At 42.2% G+C, this 16513-nt stretch overlaps 4 protein-coding genes across 5 annotated transcripts; 2 read left to right on the forward strand and 2 right to left on the reverse strand.

Annotated features, from left to right (window-relative positions):
* Nucleotides 1-402: 402 nt before the first annotated feature.
* prcc (proline rich mitotic checkpoint control factor) lies at nucleotides 403-4925 on the reverse strand. The gene is made up of 7 exons (XM_076301959.1): nucleotides 3951-4925; nucleotides 3808-3855; nucleotides 2858-3352; nucleotides 2348-2425; nucleotides 1833-1979; nucleotides 1293-1358; nucleotides 403-905 (listed from the first exon to the last, which is right to left on the reverse strand). The coding sequence occupies exons 1-7, from the start codon at nucleotides 4263-4265 to the stop codon at nucleotides 819-821; spliced, it is 1236 nt and encodes a 411-aa protein (XP_076158074.1). The 5' UTR covers nucleotides 4266-4925; the 3' UTR covers nucleotides 403-818.
* Nucleotides 4926-5155: 230 nt separating this feature from the next.
* Nucleotides 5156-8466, forward strand: mrpl24 (mitochondrial ribosomal protein L24). The gene is made up of 6 exons (XM_076300981.1): nucleotides 5156-5228; nucleotides 6470-6657; nucleotides 6745-6840; nucleotides 7231-7334; nucleotides 7599-7729; nucleotides 7930-8466. The coding sequence occupies exons 2-6, from the start codon at nucleotides 6475-6477 to the stop codon at nucleotides 8064-8066; spliced, it is 651 nt and encodes a 216-aa protein (XP_076157096.1). The 5' UTR covers nucleotides 5156-5228; nucleotides 6470-6474; the 3' UTR covers nucleotides 8067-8466.
* An 890-nt stretch (nucleotides 8467-9356) lies between these two features.
* Nucleotides 9357-12901, reverse strand: sf3b4 (splicing factor 3b, subunit 4). The gene is made up of 6 exons (XM_076300982.1): nucleotides 12830-12901; nucleotides 11902-12030; nucleotides 11091-11642; nucleotides 10608-10772; nucleotides 10099-10254; nucleotides 9357-9662 (listed from the first exon to the last, which is right to left on the reverse strand). The coding sequence occupies exons 1-6, from the start codon at nucleotides 12861-12863 to the stop codon at nucleotides 9502-9504; spliced, it is 1197 nt and encodes a 398-aa protein (XP_076157097.1). The 5' UTR covers nucleotides 12864-12901; the 3' UTR covers nucleotides 9357-9501.
* A 143-nt stretch (nucleotides 12902-13044) lies between these two features.
* Nucleotides 13045-16108, forward strand: naxe (NAD(P)HX epimerase). 2 transcript variants are annotated; one of them, XM_076300984.1, is made up of 7 exons: nucleotides 13045-13233; nucleotides 13549-13726; nucleotides 14232-14340; nucleotides 14490-14600; nucleotides 14752-14862; nucleotides 15114-15261; nucleotides 15606-16108. In XM_076300984.1, the coding sequence occupies exons 1-7, from the start codon at nucleotides 13212-13214 to the stop codon at nucleotides 15806-15808; spliced, it is 882 nt and encodes a 293-aa protein (XP_076157099.1). In that variant the 5' UTR covers nucleotides 13045-13211; the 3' UTR covers nucleotides 15809-16108. The 2 variants fall into 2 exon arrangements, with proteins under 2 accessions (XP_076157099.1, XP_076157100.1); XM_076300985.1 differs by lacking the exon at nucleotides 13045-13233 and adding an exon at nucleotides 13267-13294.
* Nucleotides 16109-16513: the final 405 nt, after the last annotated feature.

Here is a 16513-nt window from a genome sequence, read left to right on the forward strand (position 1 = left end):
GTGAAGGTGTTAAAATGATACTTAATAAATGAAATAAAGTACTTCTTGTGGTGACAGGTTGAGCAAGTTGCTGACAAACAATAGTCCCTACAATCTAATTGTGTTGCCTGTGCAGACATCCATTTGGTTCCAGGACGGCCTATGGTAACAGTGATCAAGGAAATTGATGGTGCAAGTATGATTATGGTTTGGTTTTGTAGTCTGAGCTTCAGCACTTGGGAACAACAATTAGTGCTAAAATGGGTTAGCTATAAAAACATATAGCAATGTTTGTCTTCTTGTCACAAGATATTGGAATTGGTATGGATTGCCCCTTGACCTTTGATTGGACACAAGTTGCAAGGTCTAATGAGGGAAGGGAGTAACTGCATGGTGAAAATATGTTATTCGGCACAAAGGAAATGACATCATACCTTGGTTTAATGTTCATTCTTATGTACAGAGGTGACGTTTATATGTCAATTACAAGGACTGGGGAAAAAAAAGGTGTTTCATCTTTGAAATATGCCATTAATTCACAGTCAACGACTTCTCGGAAGAGATGATTATGCACGAACCAAGTGAAAACTGACCTCATTGCGTATTCACAATAGCTCCTTGGCTGGGGAGATGGACACACAGTACACACTGAAGAACAGTTCCAAAAGGACAAACCCAGGGAGTGGAAGTAATTCAAAATGGACTGAAACTAACCACATACAAACAGTGCATGCCTCCACTAGCCTGCACAGTGCCCCGCTGTGTGGAGTGATAGACAGTGGAGCTGTTTGAGCTATACAGGGAAGTACAGGATGCTGCGGCTGCCGCCCTCAACAGCCTCAGAAGCCATATTTAGCTTGTGTCTGCCTGCGGGTGAGCTTGTTGTCAGCCCAGTTGTTCTTCAGTTCCAACTCCCGCTCCTTGGCCTGAGATTGACGCAGGAATATAAATAATGACAATTATTAGGTGCGGACAGGGAAAATAGTAATGGAAAGTTTTGGGTTTACTACTTGAAGTCAATGTAAATAGATGAATTTTCACATGTACTCCAAATGACTCCAGATCTAGATGAAACTAAGATGGAATAGTCTGAAAATACTATAACTCTTTAACTCCTTATGCATTTGATACATCATTTCATCATTTAAATTCTGTCATACAAACCAGCTAAATTGTTTTGCAAAGGTGAGCTTGCTAGCTCTATACCATCACTAACACCACAACTCTGAGTGGATTCAAACAAGAGCTCCAGAACTATTTTTTCTTTCCCTTCATTGAGCATATGAGCATCACAGACATGGTTATGAACTCACCTGGTGGATCAGATATGTTATCTGGTGTTTGCGCCTCTGCTGTCCAGTAGGTTGTCCGCCCTTTTTCTATGAAGCACACAATGGAGACAGTGTTGGATTTTAACTTTGTCAAGAAGGAAGTTTGTAATCATCAACATAATGCTGTGTATTGCAGTCTCATAGAACCATATGTATAAGTGTCTAGGAGCAACAAATCTAATGTTTGGTCATCCTATTAAACATTTCACATTGTCTCCAGACATGCACTCCCATTACAAGGCCATGTTTGGCTCCATGAGAATGTCCCTATGCTTATTGAGGAGACTTTGCTCATCTTCACCTTTATTCTCAGAAGGCAATTATTTTTAATTTACCAGCATCTTACCAGAGCCCCAGTATCTCAACAACAATGCACTACTTGCTCATCTGGTGATTTCGAACTGTAGGATAAGAGACCAATTCTCCAGAGTGAAAATACCATTTCTACGGAGTGAAAATGCATCCTACTATTATCAAGGACATTATAGGGACAGTAGGGTCATCCTGACTTCTCCTCCTCACCTTGCTGAAGGACGTGCGCTGCTCTTTCTCCTCCGATAGGTTCTTCGTCAGCCACTGCTGAGTCCCACTGAGCTGGTCATCCCCTCGAATTTCCAGGAACTTCACCTCCTCTTTGCCCTGATTCCTTTTGCCCTGCAACCGCCGGAACTACAACAAGAGCACAGTAGAGGAGTTCAGGGTGGGCAAATCATTCAGGAATACAGAGGCAAAACCTGACCCAATTATCTGTGAAATCTGTGTGAAATAATACATCTACAAAATAGCACAGGTATAAATATGTTTTTAATGATCTTCTATGGTGAAAATACTGTGTGTGTGTTTGCACTAAAGTTATTAGATAACTACTAATATGATCATGTTTTAATGATATAATGCAAAGGTCAGTGGTGTACTTTAAATCTAAAAGCCCCCAAAAAAGCATGTTAAATTGGCCAGCGGGAACATTTTCCAACATATTTGTAATGATGGTGTTTTTATTCTAATTGACAACATTGAGAAGTAATATTTGTCCTTACTGCCTCATCATCAAACAGCGAGGATGATCCAGCCTGTTCAGTGTCTGCTTCAGGATAGTACCCACCAGCATAGTAGCCCTGCAGGTAGCACATCACATCATCATGACGCTATACTACAACAGAAAACTATCAGGCCTGAAAAATGAATTCTCATGTAAGCTGTACACATACAGAAGCCTTTTTTCACTAACATATGGGCAAACTGTTCTTCAAGCCACTCTGGGTGTGCACACATTTGAGTATGTATAATGGCATGGGGGGATGGTGACAACAGTCTAATCCCAGGCTTAAGAAGGCCTACGATACATGCCATCTGCTGGCAGTTCAAATGATAGCAGCAACCCCACCCATCTCATCAGGCAAGGAAATGTAATGAAACAATATTTAATGTGTTATCTCTGATCCAACTACACAAGCTGAATGTGTCACAAATACACTTATAGGCCACTCTACACGTCAGGTAAGTGTATAATTATACAAATTATGCTAAGGAGCTCATCTGATACCTACCTCACTGGCGGGTTCCACGCCTGGCTCGCCAGACGCATCCTGGAACTGCTGGTAGCCTGCCTCCTGTTGCTGCTGGACATCAAAGTCCGCACCTTCGCCCCCGTAACCCGGCAGGCGGGCGCCAAACTGCAGCGGGGCGTTCTCCGTGCCGGGGGGCGGGGGGAGTCCGGAGGGCAGCGTGTCGTCCTTGGGGACCAGCAGGGGGGGCTGCGCGCTCTCGCCCAGGGAGAAGTAGTTCTCGGGGGTCAGCTCCTCGTCACTGCCCTCCTCGTCGGCGGCCATCTGTCTTGCGAGCTGCATGGCGGCGGACTTGGCCGCGGCCTTGATGGCCGAGGGGGAGGCATTGGTGGAGCTGGACAGGCTCTTGGGGGTGGTTGTCTGAGTCCGTGAGGCCGGGGCCGCGTGCTTGGTGAGGGAATGTGGCACTAATGAACGGTTGGTCTCCTTCACGACTAGGTTTTTGGGTTGTGGAAGCAAAGCGGATAGTCCACTGCCCTGGAAGGAAGAGAACAAATTGATACAGACTTTAACTCAAATCAATAATGGCCTAGGCCTAGGAAATACAGTGTACATTGACATGTTGACATGACAACTACAGGGCTTAAAGTATGGAACATAGCTGTTCCTGAAGTTATCGGAAACTTCTGAAGCCATATATAAATATATAAAAACCTCAGACCACCTGCCCATGCCTGATTTAGGAATAGCGCATGAGAACTGCAGAAGAACATGAGAAGGCCCTGAAATTGTTTCCATGCTGTCTCTGATGTTACCACTGTGCACAGCAGCCAGTCATCTATATAACAACCAGTCAACCCCATGGTTGGATATATAAAAATGTATTTAATGCCACAAAGCCATACTTAATGGTACATCAATTCTATAATAAAACCTAACTAGGTCTGCAACAGTATGACTGAACAAGCTGCATTTAACTCCACTTGACTTACCTGAGGAATTTTCTTCTTTTTCACAGGTTTATCCTCGTCAGAGTCAGACTGTCAAAAAACAAATACTGCATAAAAATACTGCAAGAACAAAGCAAGTACGCCTAACAGTCTATCCCCGTGAGGAATGCTGCCCCAGTACTCACGTCAGCATTCTTTATGTCTGGAATGGTGATTTTTACTGGCTCTGTCCTCTTCTTGGGCTTGGGCAAATCAAATAATAAACTTTTCGCTTCCACATTGCTTTGAGGTTTCTTGATAAAACCTGGCGCTACAGTGTCCGACCCGTTGTCTGTTGTAGAAAAGTTACTTCCTCTAGTGACACTCTGCTGAGGAGCATTCTTCGGCGGTGGCAGGGTTGAAAACAGACCCCCTCCAATTTTGCTTACTGTTGGACGACTAACGGGCTTGTCGTCTGAATCGCTGTCAGAATCGCTACTTCCATATGCTACTAAAGACATTGTGGGGGTAATTCTAACTGTTACAAAAACATATATTTTGATGCACCTAAAAGGTTTGACCTTACCAAGGAGCACGTTTACCCTATCAGATATCCCCGTACTTGACCTAAATACAACAGGGGGAGTTAGACTTAACGCTACTGTACAAGCATCATGTGCTCATAACCAATCCGATAATAATATGCGTGACAGTAGATAGGCTGACTTCACCTGTGTACTGCAAGTTAACGTTACCTAGATCGATGTGATAACTGGACGCCTAATTAGCAACTGATGCAACTAAAAAAACATACCAATACACACCACTAAAATATTGCATAAAACGTTACCTGTACAAAACTATACAGTGATTAAATTACTTTAAACGACCGTAGGTAGTTAGCTGGATAGCCGAAATAACTAACTTGAAACAAGCTTAGCTAGCGCGCTTGTTGGGAAAACATTAGCGAGTCAAGTCAGTCATGCTAATTCTAAAGCTGACAAAAACATATTACAGCGTTTGCCACATCTACTGTTGTTAACGCCTAGTTCACGCAGAATTACCTTGGCTTAAATATACTTCATAAAGAATGCCCTCTTAGTTAAGAATCAAAATTCCTTCTTTAGGCCATTCGAGTTTCAGGGACAAGACCAAAATGGGACGCTGCTTACAACAAGCAATACAAACATTTCACATCCGGAGGAGAGTTATAGTAGAAGTAAAAGTGCAATCAAAGACAATGAACTCACTACATAAGATCTATTTATATGGAGCATCTTCACGTTTCATTTTCAAAAATCACACAAATGAATATTGGTTTTGTTCAAAATGGTCTGATAAGTTTTTCCTCCACCTTCGAGTCTGTTGCGACTTTTATGTTGCAATAGACAATTTCACCCGGATATAATATCCAGTACACGCTCTTAGCTGACATTGAAATTCATCTTTCTGAACTGGACTGGTTACAGCTGTAAAATAAACCAGTAAGTGTAATAAATTATTAACTATTCTGTAATTTCAAGGCATTTAGGATAAATTATTAAATTCAATAATATGTGTATGTGCCGCTGTAATGACGTTAGTCTTACTTTAAGCAAAGGCTAATTGGAAAATTAGCACACCTCAAGATTGAACTGAATGCATTTTGCACTTCTCACATCCTGTGGTATTCTAATTTGGGTATTACGATGGGCCAGTTTGTCTATTAAGTTACTTGAGTAACATAGCTCTCCATAGATGGCTGCGTTTTACATCAGGGGTACACCTACCGATGATGACAAGCTTTGCAGTTCAGTGAGAACCATGACTTCTTCTGAAAGTATTGGTTTGTAACGCTAACGTCAGGTGTTATATTGGGGCTGTGGAATTGTCTGCAGTCACATAATGGGTACTGTGTACAGCATACATATGAGGATGACATATTAATTAGGTCCGTTTAATAGCCATTGAAAGTAGGCCTACTTGGCTGAAGGGTTGTGTGAATGTAAACATTTAGCCTTTGGGGCTTTCTAGAGTCCTGTGTACACTCAAAGAGTATATGTGCACTAAAACACGTAGTAATGTAGTGATACATGCTTTATTTGAGATATGGAGTAGCATTCATTTATTAATGCTACTCCAACTAATTTATGGTAACTTATTACCATAAACATCATGGAGCAACAGGAGAGCAAAAAAAGACAAGAACATTACAAAGTACAGCATACACAGCAATAATAAATAATGGCACCAGGTCAGTGACAGAGCCCAACAGTCCACTACTACAACATCAATGATGTTGGGGTTGTCAATCAAGTTGGGCTTGTTCTCTTAAAACACTCACCAGTCCGTGCTCTCAAAGCAGGCCATTAAATTCTTAAATTCTTATATGCCTCCTGAAATCACACTTACACTGATTTAGTTGAGATGGGCTGTTTACGAGTCAGTGTGGTGTATTTGGTTGAAAGCAGCACCAAGTTATGGTCCGAGCAGTGTAGCAGAAGAGTAACTGTCTTTGATCTTGGCATAGAACAAGAAAATAGTTATGTTACATCTTGTAGGGCAGGTAAGAAGCTACTTAAACAAAGGCAATAAGGGAAGAGGGAGCAATGGTTAAAGTCACCATTAATAATCTCCAGAGAGTACAGTATGTGACTTTGAAGGGTATGAGTTGCTCTAACTACTCAAACTTTGTTTTCTATCATGTTCGTTCCTAAATAATGTATTATTTTTGTACTCTTAACAGATACAATGAGGCTTACAGCCTTGTTGTCAATGGCCGCGAAAGTGGCCTTCCCTCGCAACTATCGTCATGGAACAAGTAGGCCCTGGACCTTTGCTGCAAAGAGACGAAACCCACCTGGGCTACAAAGAAGAAAGGTTTTTGTGGACAAAATTCCAGAAGAGCAGTGGGCGGTGTTCAAGGGTGACACGGTATGTTTAGCATCAGGTCGCAATCCCATTCAACAGCACTGACGGGAAAGCCTGATCTGACTGATCTGTCTTTGGTGTGTCGTCCAGGTGGAGGTTGTAGCTGGAAAAGACAAGGGAAAGCAGGGCAAAGTGGTCGAGGTGTTCAGACATCGCAACTGGGTTATTTTGGAGGGACTCAATGTGGTATGTAAACCAGTAAAGTATCATGTGAAATGTTCATTTCTGTGCTGCAAGATCAACATGTTTGTTTGTTTCTGTGCTGTAAGGTCAATATCTTTTTTCGTTTCTGTACTGTAAGGTCGATATCTTTGTAAGGTAAACCATTCAGAAACAGATTATGTAGACAGCTGTCCAGCTCCATATGCCAGGAGTTTTTAAAAAATCAGGTCAAGTGTTTGTGAATGACAAATCTTTGAATTATATTACAACTTACCAGTGTATACATGGACTTGTGAACATGCTTTCTTGAGAACTTCCACACTTTTTATGAGAATTTGAATTGAATGAAATGTGAGTATATATTGTTGAGAGTTTTCTTTTCCATATAACATCTCTTTGTGTGGTTCCCTACAGCATTACAGATTCATTGGAAAGACTGGAGATTACCGAGGTACCTACATAGCCAGTGAGGCTCCCTTATTACTAAGTGAGATCTCCCTCATTGATCCCACTGACAGGTAATGTTTTTACCAGTTTCCAAGTCTCTTTGGTATCTGAACCAGAAATAGGATTTGTACCTAATGAATGTTGTGGTGCTTTGATCCTCAGTCCCCATCTGGGAACTCTAATACTGTTTTCATACCCATTTTAGAATTATGATGGATAGTGATGTGGAATGATGCAGTAGAAGTTGTAAAAAGCCTACTGTCTCTCACAGTTTACCATAAGAAGTTTAACATGTGATGCTGGGTCTATTTCTTTGGTCTGTCCCCACTCAACAGAAAACCGACAGAGGTAGACTGGAGGTTCACAGAAGAGGGTGAGAAGGTCCGAGTGTCCATCAGAACAGGAAGAATCATTCCCAAGCCCCCTTACCAACGGAAGGATGGGATTGTCCCCGAGCAATGGAAGGGTAAGCCCAAAGTGTTTTAGGAAGACTTTCCCTCTTGTTTTTGTCTAACGAACAGCAATGAGGACTTAATTCCATCAGCAACTACTACTAAGCAGAATGCAGTTGCCATGTCTTAAAATCCACTAAGGCTGATGTACAGGGAGAGTGTATTAGCGATGCAGTGCTGATGTGGAGCCTCTCCTCCCTACCTTTTCCTTCAGATGGACCTAAAGACACATCTACTGAAGACGCACTGATGAAGACCTACTCCCCATCTTTGAAGACCCTTGAGGAGGAGGTCATGGATGCCATGGGAATCACAGAGAAAAGAAGACCCCGTACGTCGTACTGGTATTGAGGAAACTCAAAATTGGACTGGCACCAGTATGCATCATCAACTCCATCAGGACAACCAGTTGGATTATGTGTTTAACATCTTGTGTATTTTTTTCACACATCCTTGTTGATAGGTATGTTTGTTTGTATAGTGTTTATCAGCTGGCTGTGTATAGTCAAAAAGCCGGTCATGATGGGTACCTGTTATACTGTACCATAAATGACTGCAGCAATAACATTAAATCTGTGATGAGCCCCCAGATCCAGTGAATGATTTAAGATTATTACTCATTGCATTGTCTGTTTTGACTAATTCCAATCCTTTGTTTACAATTAGCAAAGAAAATGGTCAGGGTTTGTATAAACACCCGGTCACCCATCTCTGTTGCTAATCACAATAAAGCCCATTTCATGTCTTACAATTTGATTTGTGCATGGAGGGCTCTTTAGCCATCTTATTTAGGAGCATCGGGAGTGTTGTAGCAACTATTGTTTTTGTTTGTTTGTTTGTTTAAAGTATATTTCTTGGGCTTTTTACATTTTTTCAGATAGGAAAGTGAAGAGTGGCAGGAAGTAAGTGGGTGAGAGAGATGGGGTGGGATCAGGAAATGACCACAGGTCAGATTTGAACCTGGGTACTTTTTACATTATTGATGTACCTGTACATGGTATGGGCGCTGTAGCCTGTTGCGCTGCCCTGGCTATTGTTTAAGTGCACTTGTTAACACGGACCCGGTTGGATGTTGCAACTAGTGATTGTGCATGTTACGAGGCTGAAGGATTAATGTGTGTGTCAAAGTTGAATAGAATTGGGAAAGAGTTGATCTGTTGAACATAAACAAGAGTGAACACGGAAGAAGCGTAATATAACAGAAGATGCCATTACAACACAGCGGATGCTTCACCGGAAATTTATGATCTGGTTAAAGAGCCCTCTGTGCATATTTTTCAGAATCGTAAGCTTATATCTTTGAACTGGTTATACATCTGTATATAGACTTAATGAACTCCTCCCCTCCTGCCCCCTTGACAAAAAGGGATCTTTTAGGTGCTTGGAAACTATCCAACATTGCAACAATTACAATATACTGTAGGTGTCAAATTATATACAAATTATAAGACGTGTATAGCATAGAATCACATCTAACTTTCAGCTCCCTCTCAGTATGTCAAGATTAAGGAGATTTCTGGATTTTTTTACTGCTGTTGCTGTACTGTTGCTCATCATTATTGCTAATAGAAAAATAGACATGAAAAATAATTCAATATCTGGGCAGCAGGATATATAAAAAATGTAAAAGGATTCCAACAGTGGTAGTAAAACCTTTTATTCTCTGTCCATTCATAAGCTGAACAGTGACGACAAAACAAAGTCAGATACAAAATAACAGAAAAGTCATTTGTGAAAATAATCCTAGGAATGAAAATAAAAACATGATGCGCCTGGCGATTGAGGTCTAAGGCGGCATTGGTCTCATGGGGCCCCGGGGCGGTGCTGGTGGCCGTGGGGGCATTGGTGGACCCCTCTGGAAGCCGAATGGAGGAGGCCGGGGAGGGCCGCCAGCGTAGCCGGGTGGGGGCATAGGGGGAGGGGGGCCTCTCATGCCCGGAGGCATCCCTACAAGAGACAAAATGCACAACATTTAGTATAAATGCAAACAACTTCACTTAAATGACATTCCATGAAACTAAGTTCAGTAATCAAATGCATAGAGCAATGTGCATGCGTGCTGGCTGTTTGACAGCAAATTAAAAGCTATGCACGTGACATTAATATATCGTTTTAAGGCTCTAACTGACATTTTTGTCAAAACTTGAGTTATTCTGTGACAACTTCACAAGGTGAGGTGTATGCATTTTTGTACATTATATCTAAAGAGTCTTGTTACACTTGGAATTCCAAAACTTTGAAGCTCAATATCTCAGAACTACTCAGAATGCAGATAGAACCTTATAATTCCAAGGGGATGAGTTGTTTCAGGATGTTTCACACATCCAATACAGTAGTAGTAGCTTAATTTGAAGTAGAAATCCTTTCTGGCTGCTGCACTTACCCATATGGGGGCCGAACGGCCCTCTGGGTGGCATGCCCATGTGTGGAGGGGGCATCCCGGGTGGAGGAGCCCTGTGCTGGTTGGCGCCTGGAGGACCCGGTGGAGGAGGCACCATGCCTGGGGGAGCAGGCGGAGGCATGGGCATCTGGGGCATGGCTGCAACAGAGGGTGGTGGACCACAAATGTGTTAACTTTTCTTGAATGACTTAGACAAAGTGTATTTGGTTTGTTGTACACAGCTAGAAGTACACTACTGGTTCAAATGTTATACCAAATACCAAAATGACAGACAGTAGACTGACAGACAGTGAAAGCACCGCCTCCATCAGTGAAAGCACCGCCTCCATCAATAGTACCATGTGTTGCTCTGCAGTTGGTGCCATGATGATTGCCCATCATTGCCACCTTTTATTACGAAATCATTGTGAGCCATCATAAACCTTTAGCAAAAAACAGACACAGCTCATGACCCATCTTGAACCCATGACTACAAAGCACACATATCTTACCTGGTGGCTGCATACCATGGAAGGGTGGCGGGCCAGGGGGAGGTCCTCCACCTCCTCCCTGTGCAGCACTGCCAGGGCCGTGGGGCATGGACATGCCGGGTGGCATCCCAGGGGGCATGGAGACAGGTGGAGGAACAGGTGGGAAGGCACCTGGCGGAGGCATACCTGCAGAAACAAATGAGATCACAGACTTTCCTCAATATAAGTGGTTCACCGAGAAATGTGACCAGCAAATAGTCTAAACATTTCAAATAATGTTACAAGCAGATTGTCTAATGGATTATCAATATAAACTTCATGGAAACTACTGTGCAGAGGATGCTATACAGACTTGACTATTTGTAGTGGAAATAAATGTAAAAACAGACATGTTTAACACAGATCTACCAAATTAATCTGTTACTACTTGCTTAGCTTCAAAAGCTGAAACACAGAGGTCTCAGAACAAAAAGTAAAATAGAAAACAAAAGCGACCCAACCTACCAAACTTACCAGGCATGGGCATGCCTGATCCGAGAGTAGTCATGACTGGCGTCGGCACCGATGGCGGTGGTGGTGCATCGGCGAACAGCTGATGCGGCCGGTCAGCCTGCGAGAGTGGGTTCTGGGCGGCCAGCAACCTCTCGGCGGCCGAGCCGTGCCTTTCACCCTTGGAGTCCTTCTTGAATGCGTAGGAGACCGTGATGGGCCTGTTGCATAGGTACTGGCCGTTCATGGCCTCGATGGCTGCGTCCGAGGCATCAAAGCTGGCGAAGTTGATGAATGCGTAACCCTTGGAGTTGCCAGTGTCGGGGTCGCGCATGATCTTGGGCGTCTGAAGGATGACACCGAAGGCGCTGAAGGTGTCATATAGTAGCTTCTCATCGATCTCTGGATCTAAGTTACCGATGAAGATGTTGGCGCCCACATCCAGGTTCTTGTTGTGAGCCGAGGCTTTATTGACACGTATAGGCTTTCCATAAAGTTTTATCATGTTCATGATTTTTATAGCGTAATCGGCATCCTCTTCGCTCAGAAACTCGACGAAGCCATAACCTTAGAGAAAATGAATATAAGAATAACTTTTAAACCAGACTAAAAATAATAACAGGCTGACACATATGACTGACTTAGATAGCATAGTCACAATCTCAACCAAGGAACTACACTAGCATTACATCAGTGAGATGATCGTGTGTACTGTTCCTAAATGCACTAATGAAATGGGTAGGGTAAAATGACATTATCCCAAACTAAACATTTCTTAATTCTTCTGTGAGGTAATAATGATGTATGGGATGTGTACTGTAAGTACCTTGGTGCTGTCCTGTGACTCTGTCTTTGGGCATGTGTGTGTTCACGACGGGTCCAGCTTGCAGAAAAAGCTCCCACAGGAGAGGCTCGGACACCTTCTCGTCCAGACCTCCCACGTACACAGTGGCATCTAGACGATGATGGAGACCAAACAAAGTTAGGCAACAACAGCCACAACAATGTTTCAATTTAATTCTTTAACGTTTCACTGGCAAATTAAGAAGATATTTACACTGGAAGTATAACTCTTTGCTAATGTATAGGGTGCATATGCTGCACAAAGGTTTACAGTCTTTGAGATCACAGTGAATGCATAAATGTCACATAGCAATTAGACAGTTCTAGGTGCGTTCAATCAAATGTTTAGCTAGAATCACGTAACGTCCAATTTCTTCTTTAAGACATTCACAACAGGCTCTACTGTTAAACGGACCCTCTTCTCAAAATGTCTAAAACAGAGCCTTATAGATAGGGCTCTGGTCTAAACTAACCATCAAGAGTGGCTATTCAGTGAACGTTTGACTAACGTAACTCCGCAGATGTGCTGCAGTTTCATGCTGCCGTAAGGTAAAGTTGCTTTCCGACGGTCATGTGCACGAGGACTGTGCTGGACACTTTAAAAAATACAATATTCCTAACTGTAATGAAACGAGCGATTGAATCGAGTGAAAATGCATGACAATAATTGTTAAAATAGAAAACGTCACCGTTGCCGCCAAAGTAGCAAAAGATGCATTGTGTGAAATGAATGAATGTGACTTCCTAGCTAGCTAGCTACGTAGTGAGGTGGATAATCTCGCATTGAATTCAGCTATTTGTTTTCAGCTCCGCTTCGTACATGTTACAGTTATGTCATACTCTATAGTAAGAGCCACACCAATACAACAAACAACTCACATGGTTAAAAATAAGTTTGAGAAAGTAGTTACCTTGATTACGTTCCGAAATTGGCCCTGCCGCCATGTTTGCGACGGCTTGTTAACAGCGGAAGTAATTTCGTCTTTGTCTTCTTTTTCGTTGGATAAGACCAAAACAATGCTATTCAAACAGTCGCCACCTAGCGGAGAGGAGTGGATTAAAACGCTAACAATTTCTTTAACGAGGCGACGGAGGATGTTTTTATAAAGATTTGGGACATATCAGTGGAAACATTAGTAGTATTTGAATATTTAAAATCCCAAATTGAATACACTCCATATGAGAAGTTCGTTAACACATGCAACACCTATCGAACAAATACTATTATTTTGTATATTTGTGACCCGGAAGTTAAGACAAAGTTCTTGCAAAAGGAAATAAGAGGACAAATTTATGTCCACCGTGCAGCTTACAGGTTAGTTTATTTTGACAGTTTTCCGCTGGTTGGATTTAACACAGCAGTAATTACAGCTAATGTAATGAAAGCATTAAGCAATGCAATTATTTGACCTAATCTAAAAAAAAAAAAACCGTATGCATCAAGTTTCATCGGGCTTTAGGGTAAAACAAACCTTTGGGAAGCATACAGTCAGTGAGTGTTGAAGCAGATACAGTGTTAGAGTGTTTACAAAAGTTTGAGAGGACAGATTCATGTCTTGTGGTTTATTATTTTAAATAATAATAATAATAATAAATCTATTATTTATTTCCATGTCTGATGTGTTTCTAGGTGTGAAGACCAAGTGGATGTTTGGGCTCCGTACCCTATTTGGAATTGGGTTCCTTGTGTCAGCACAAGGAGGCAAAGTCTTATCCCAGAGGGCATGCTCCCTCTCCCAGAGTCTCACACGCGCAGAGTCGTCCTGTAGAGCACTGCACAGCATGCCACACCCAGTGAAGTATCTCGGGTAGGAATCAAACAAAGGAACACAAAGCCTGTATTTCCTGTTGTGAGTTTAAGAAACTAGTCATAGTTATGTGGGGGAACAAATCCAGACCAATCATAGTTATGTGGGGCAGATCCTGATGTGGTCCTTTTTCAGTGCCAACAGGGTGGAGTGCATGAAGCTCCCTTCTGTGATCAGCCACAAAAGGCTCCTACCTATTCTCTTTTATGGTGTTCAGTGTCCAAAACACAGTATAAATGGTTGTATTGTGTTGTGTGGTAGATGACAAGTTAATAACAAGTAGATGATTTGTCAGCAGCACTTGGTACACTCTTTGTGAAATGGAAACTTTTATTAATGTCATACTGTGTGTAGTCACCTGACACTGACTTTCTGCAATATGGATAAGTGGAACCAAAGTCAAGTTATGTGTGTAATTTCAAGCACAAAAGCTTACCAGAATAAACTCAAAATGAGCCACATAGCCAGAAGGGCAGATTGTCATTAGACTGTCCTCTGTTCACAGACAGAAAGAAGCTCAGGGCATCGACGAGGAGCTCTTCTCCGACTACAGCTTCAGTGTGGACCAGCTCATGGAGCTGGCTGGACTTAGCTGTGCAACAGCAGTGGCAAAGGTGAGACACACACCTCAGCTCAGAAAACAGGGAAATATTATTGCAAGGAAAGTCCTGTCTAACGACATGACATAAAATATATATATAGATATATATACAGTATTTATTATTATTATTATTATTATTTATTTATTTATTTCGCTCTACAGGCCTATCCTGCCGAGTCTATGGTGAAGGCAAGTCCCACTGTTCTGATCATCTGTGGCCCTGGGAACAACGGTGGAGATGGCCTTGTCTGTGCAAGACACCTTAAACTGTTTGTGAGTAGTGATTTGCTTGATGGATTCTTGCAAGACTGATTTGTTTGTTTTAAGAGTTTTCAAGATTTTGAGTATTTTGTATTTAATGTGACTTGGAACAGAGTTCTTTTAAGTTTGTCTCTATTAGAATAAACTCTTGCGCATCCTACAGGGTTATGAGCCCACTATACTGTACCCAAAGAGGCCAAACAAACCCCTGTTCAACAGCTTGACCATCCAGTGTGAGAAGATGGGCATCTCCTTCCTTACTGAAATGCCTGAGGTATTATTCTCTATTCAAACACACACTTGTGGGCGGAATGTGCCTCTGGAAATGTTTGTGATGAATGAATGAGATGGTTTAATTGGTTATGATACTTTTCTCATAATATCTTTAACTGACTCTTTCCAATTGGTCAAAACGTCAGCACAGTTCATCAAACCTACTATCAAATGTACCTGATATGATCTGAATAGATTTGTGGCCATGTGACGTGTTTGGCTCTCTCTGATCAAATTCCTCCCATACCCCAGGATGAGGTGATTGATGAGGCTTACAACCTGGTGGTGGACGCCATCTTTGGTTTCAGCTTTCAGGGTGCAGTACGTGAACCATTTGGTGCCATCCTGTCCACACTGAAGAAGATCACTGTGCCCATTGCCAGTATTGACATCCCTTCAGGTAAGACCAGTATGTGTGTGAATAAACCATAAATAGAATAGACACATTGCATTATAGAAGAGTTATGTTTAGTTAAATCTTAAACATTAGCTATTGAATTAAGAATGTGTAAGTGCTTAATCAAGTTATTATCAGGCAGTGATAGTTGACCAGACATAACTTGCAATGGTGTTCAGATGAGATGATATACTCCTTTTGGCACATTATGTGCGTCATTTAAGAAAATGTGTACATATTCAGTATTGGAATATTAATACCTGTAGGTTGAATAAAGATGCACTTGTCATCGCAGATTTAAAAAAAAAAAACTCACCTCTCTGCTTTTCTCCCTTCCTGATTGACAGGCTGGGACGTGGAGAAGGGAAGCCCAGACGGAATCCAGCCTGACATGCTCATCTCCCTCACCGCCCCCAAACAAGCCGCCACCCAGTTCAGGGGACGCTACCACTTCCTGGGGGGCCGCTTTGTTCCCCCCGCCCTTGAGCAGAAGTACCAGCTCAACCTGCCTAAGTACCCCTCCACTGACTGTGTTTACCAGCTCAACTGAACTGACAGGGACTGTAAACAGGGTCATTCAAGTCCCCATGTTCCCCTGGGGAACATGTTCTATTCCATGGTGTAGGAATAAATCATCAAAGGGTTATCCTAAATGAGTATGAAGAGCAAATAATGTGGTAATTCTAATGGATTATGTAATTCTAATGTATGAAACTTTTTTTCTCTCTCCCAGGTGTTTGGTTTGTGGTAGTTTTCAATGTAGTTTGTTGACACTGGTCTTCATGTTGCATTCTGTGACTTCTTACAGAAGGCATATGCCAAAAATAAAATAAAATACATCTGCAAGACATGACCGATTATTGAGACTGTATGGGTATTGCTCCAAGGGTGGATTTTCTTTGATCAGAATAAAAACTGACACAATTAGAAGTATTTGAATTTGAACCAGTATGTCTGCTTCTTCATGAGCACCCTTATCAATCATTTTTACTTGTACGCTGGAGTGATGTTGGGCCTCTCACTTGCTATCCGATTTGTTAAGTATAAGTATATAAGTATATATACTCTTTTGATCCCGTGAGGGAAATTTGGTCTCTGCATTTATCCCAATCTGTGAATTAGTGAAACACACTCAGCACAGTGAGGTGAAGCACACACACTAATCTCGGCGCAGTGAGCAACAACAGCGGCGCTCGGGGAGCAGTGAGGGGTTAGGTGCCTTGCTCAAGGGCACTGGTCGGGGTTCGAACCAGCA

Source organism: Alosa pseudoharengus, unplaced genomic scaffold (genome assembly GCF_046254945.1).
Source record: "Alosa pseudoharengus isolate Yale_2024_CS ecotype anadromous, Long Island Sound unplaced genomic scaffold, YU_APseudo_1.1 YU_APseudo_1.1_scf_23, whole genome shotgun sequence".
In the NCBI taxonomy this organism is placed as follows: Eukaryota; Metazoa; Chordata; class Actinopteri; order Clupeiformes; family Clupeidae; genus Alosa; species Alosa pseudoharengus.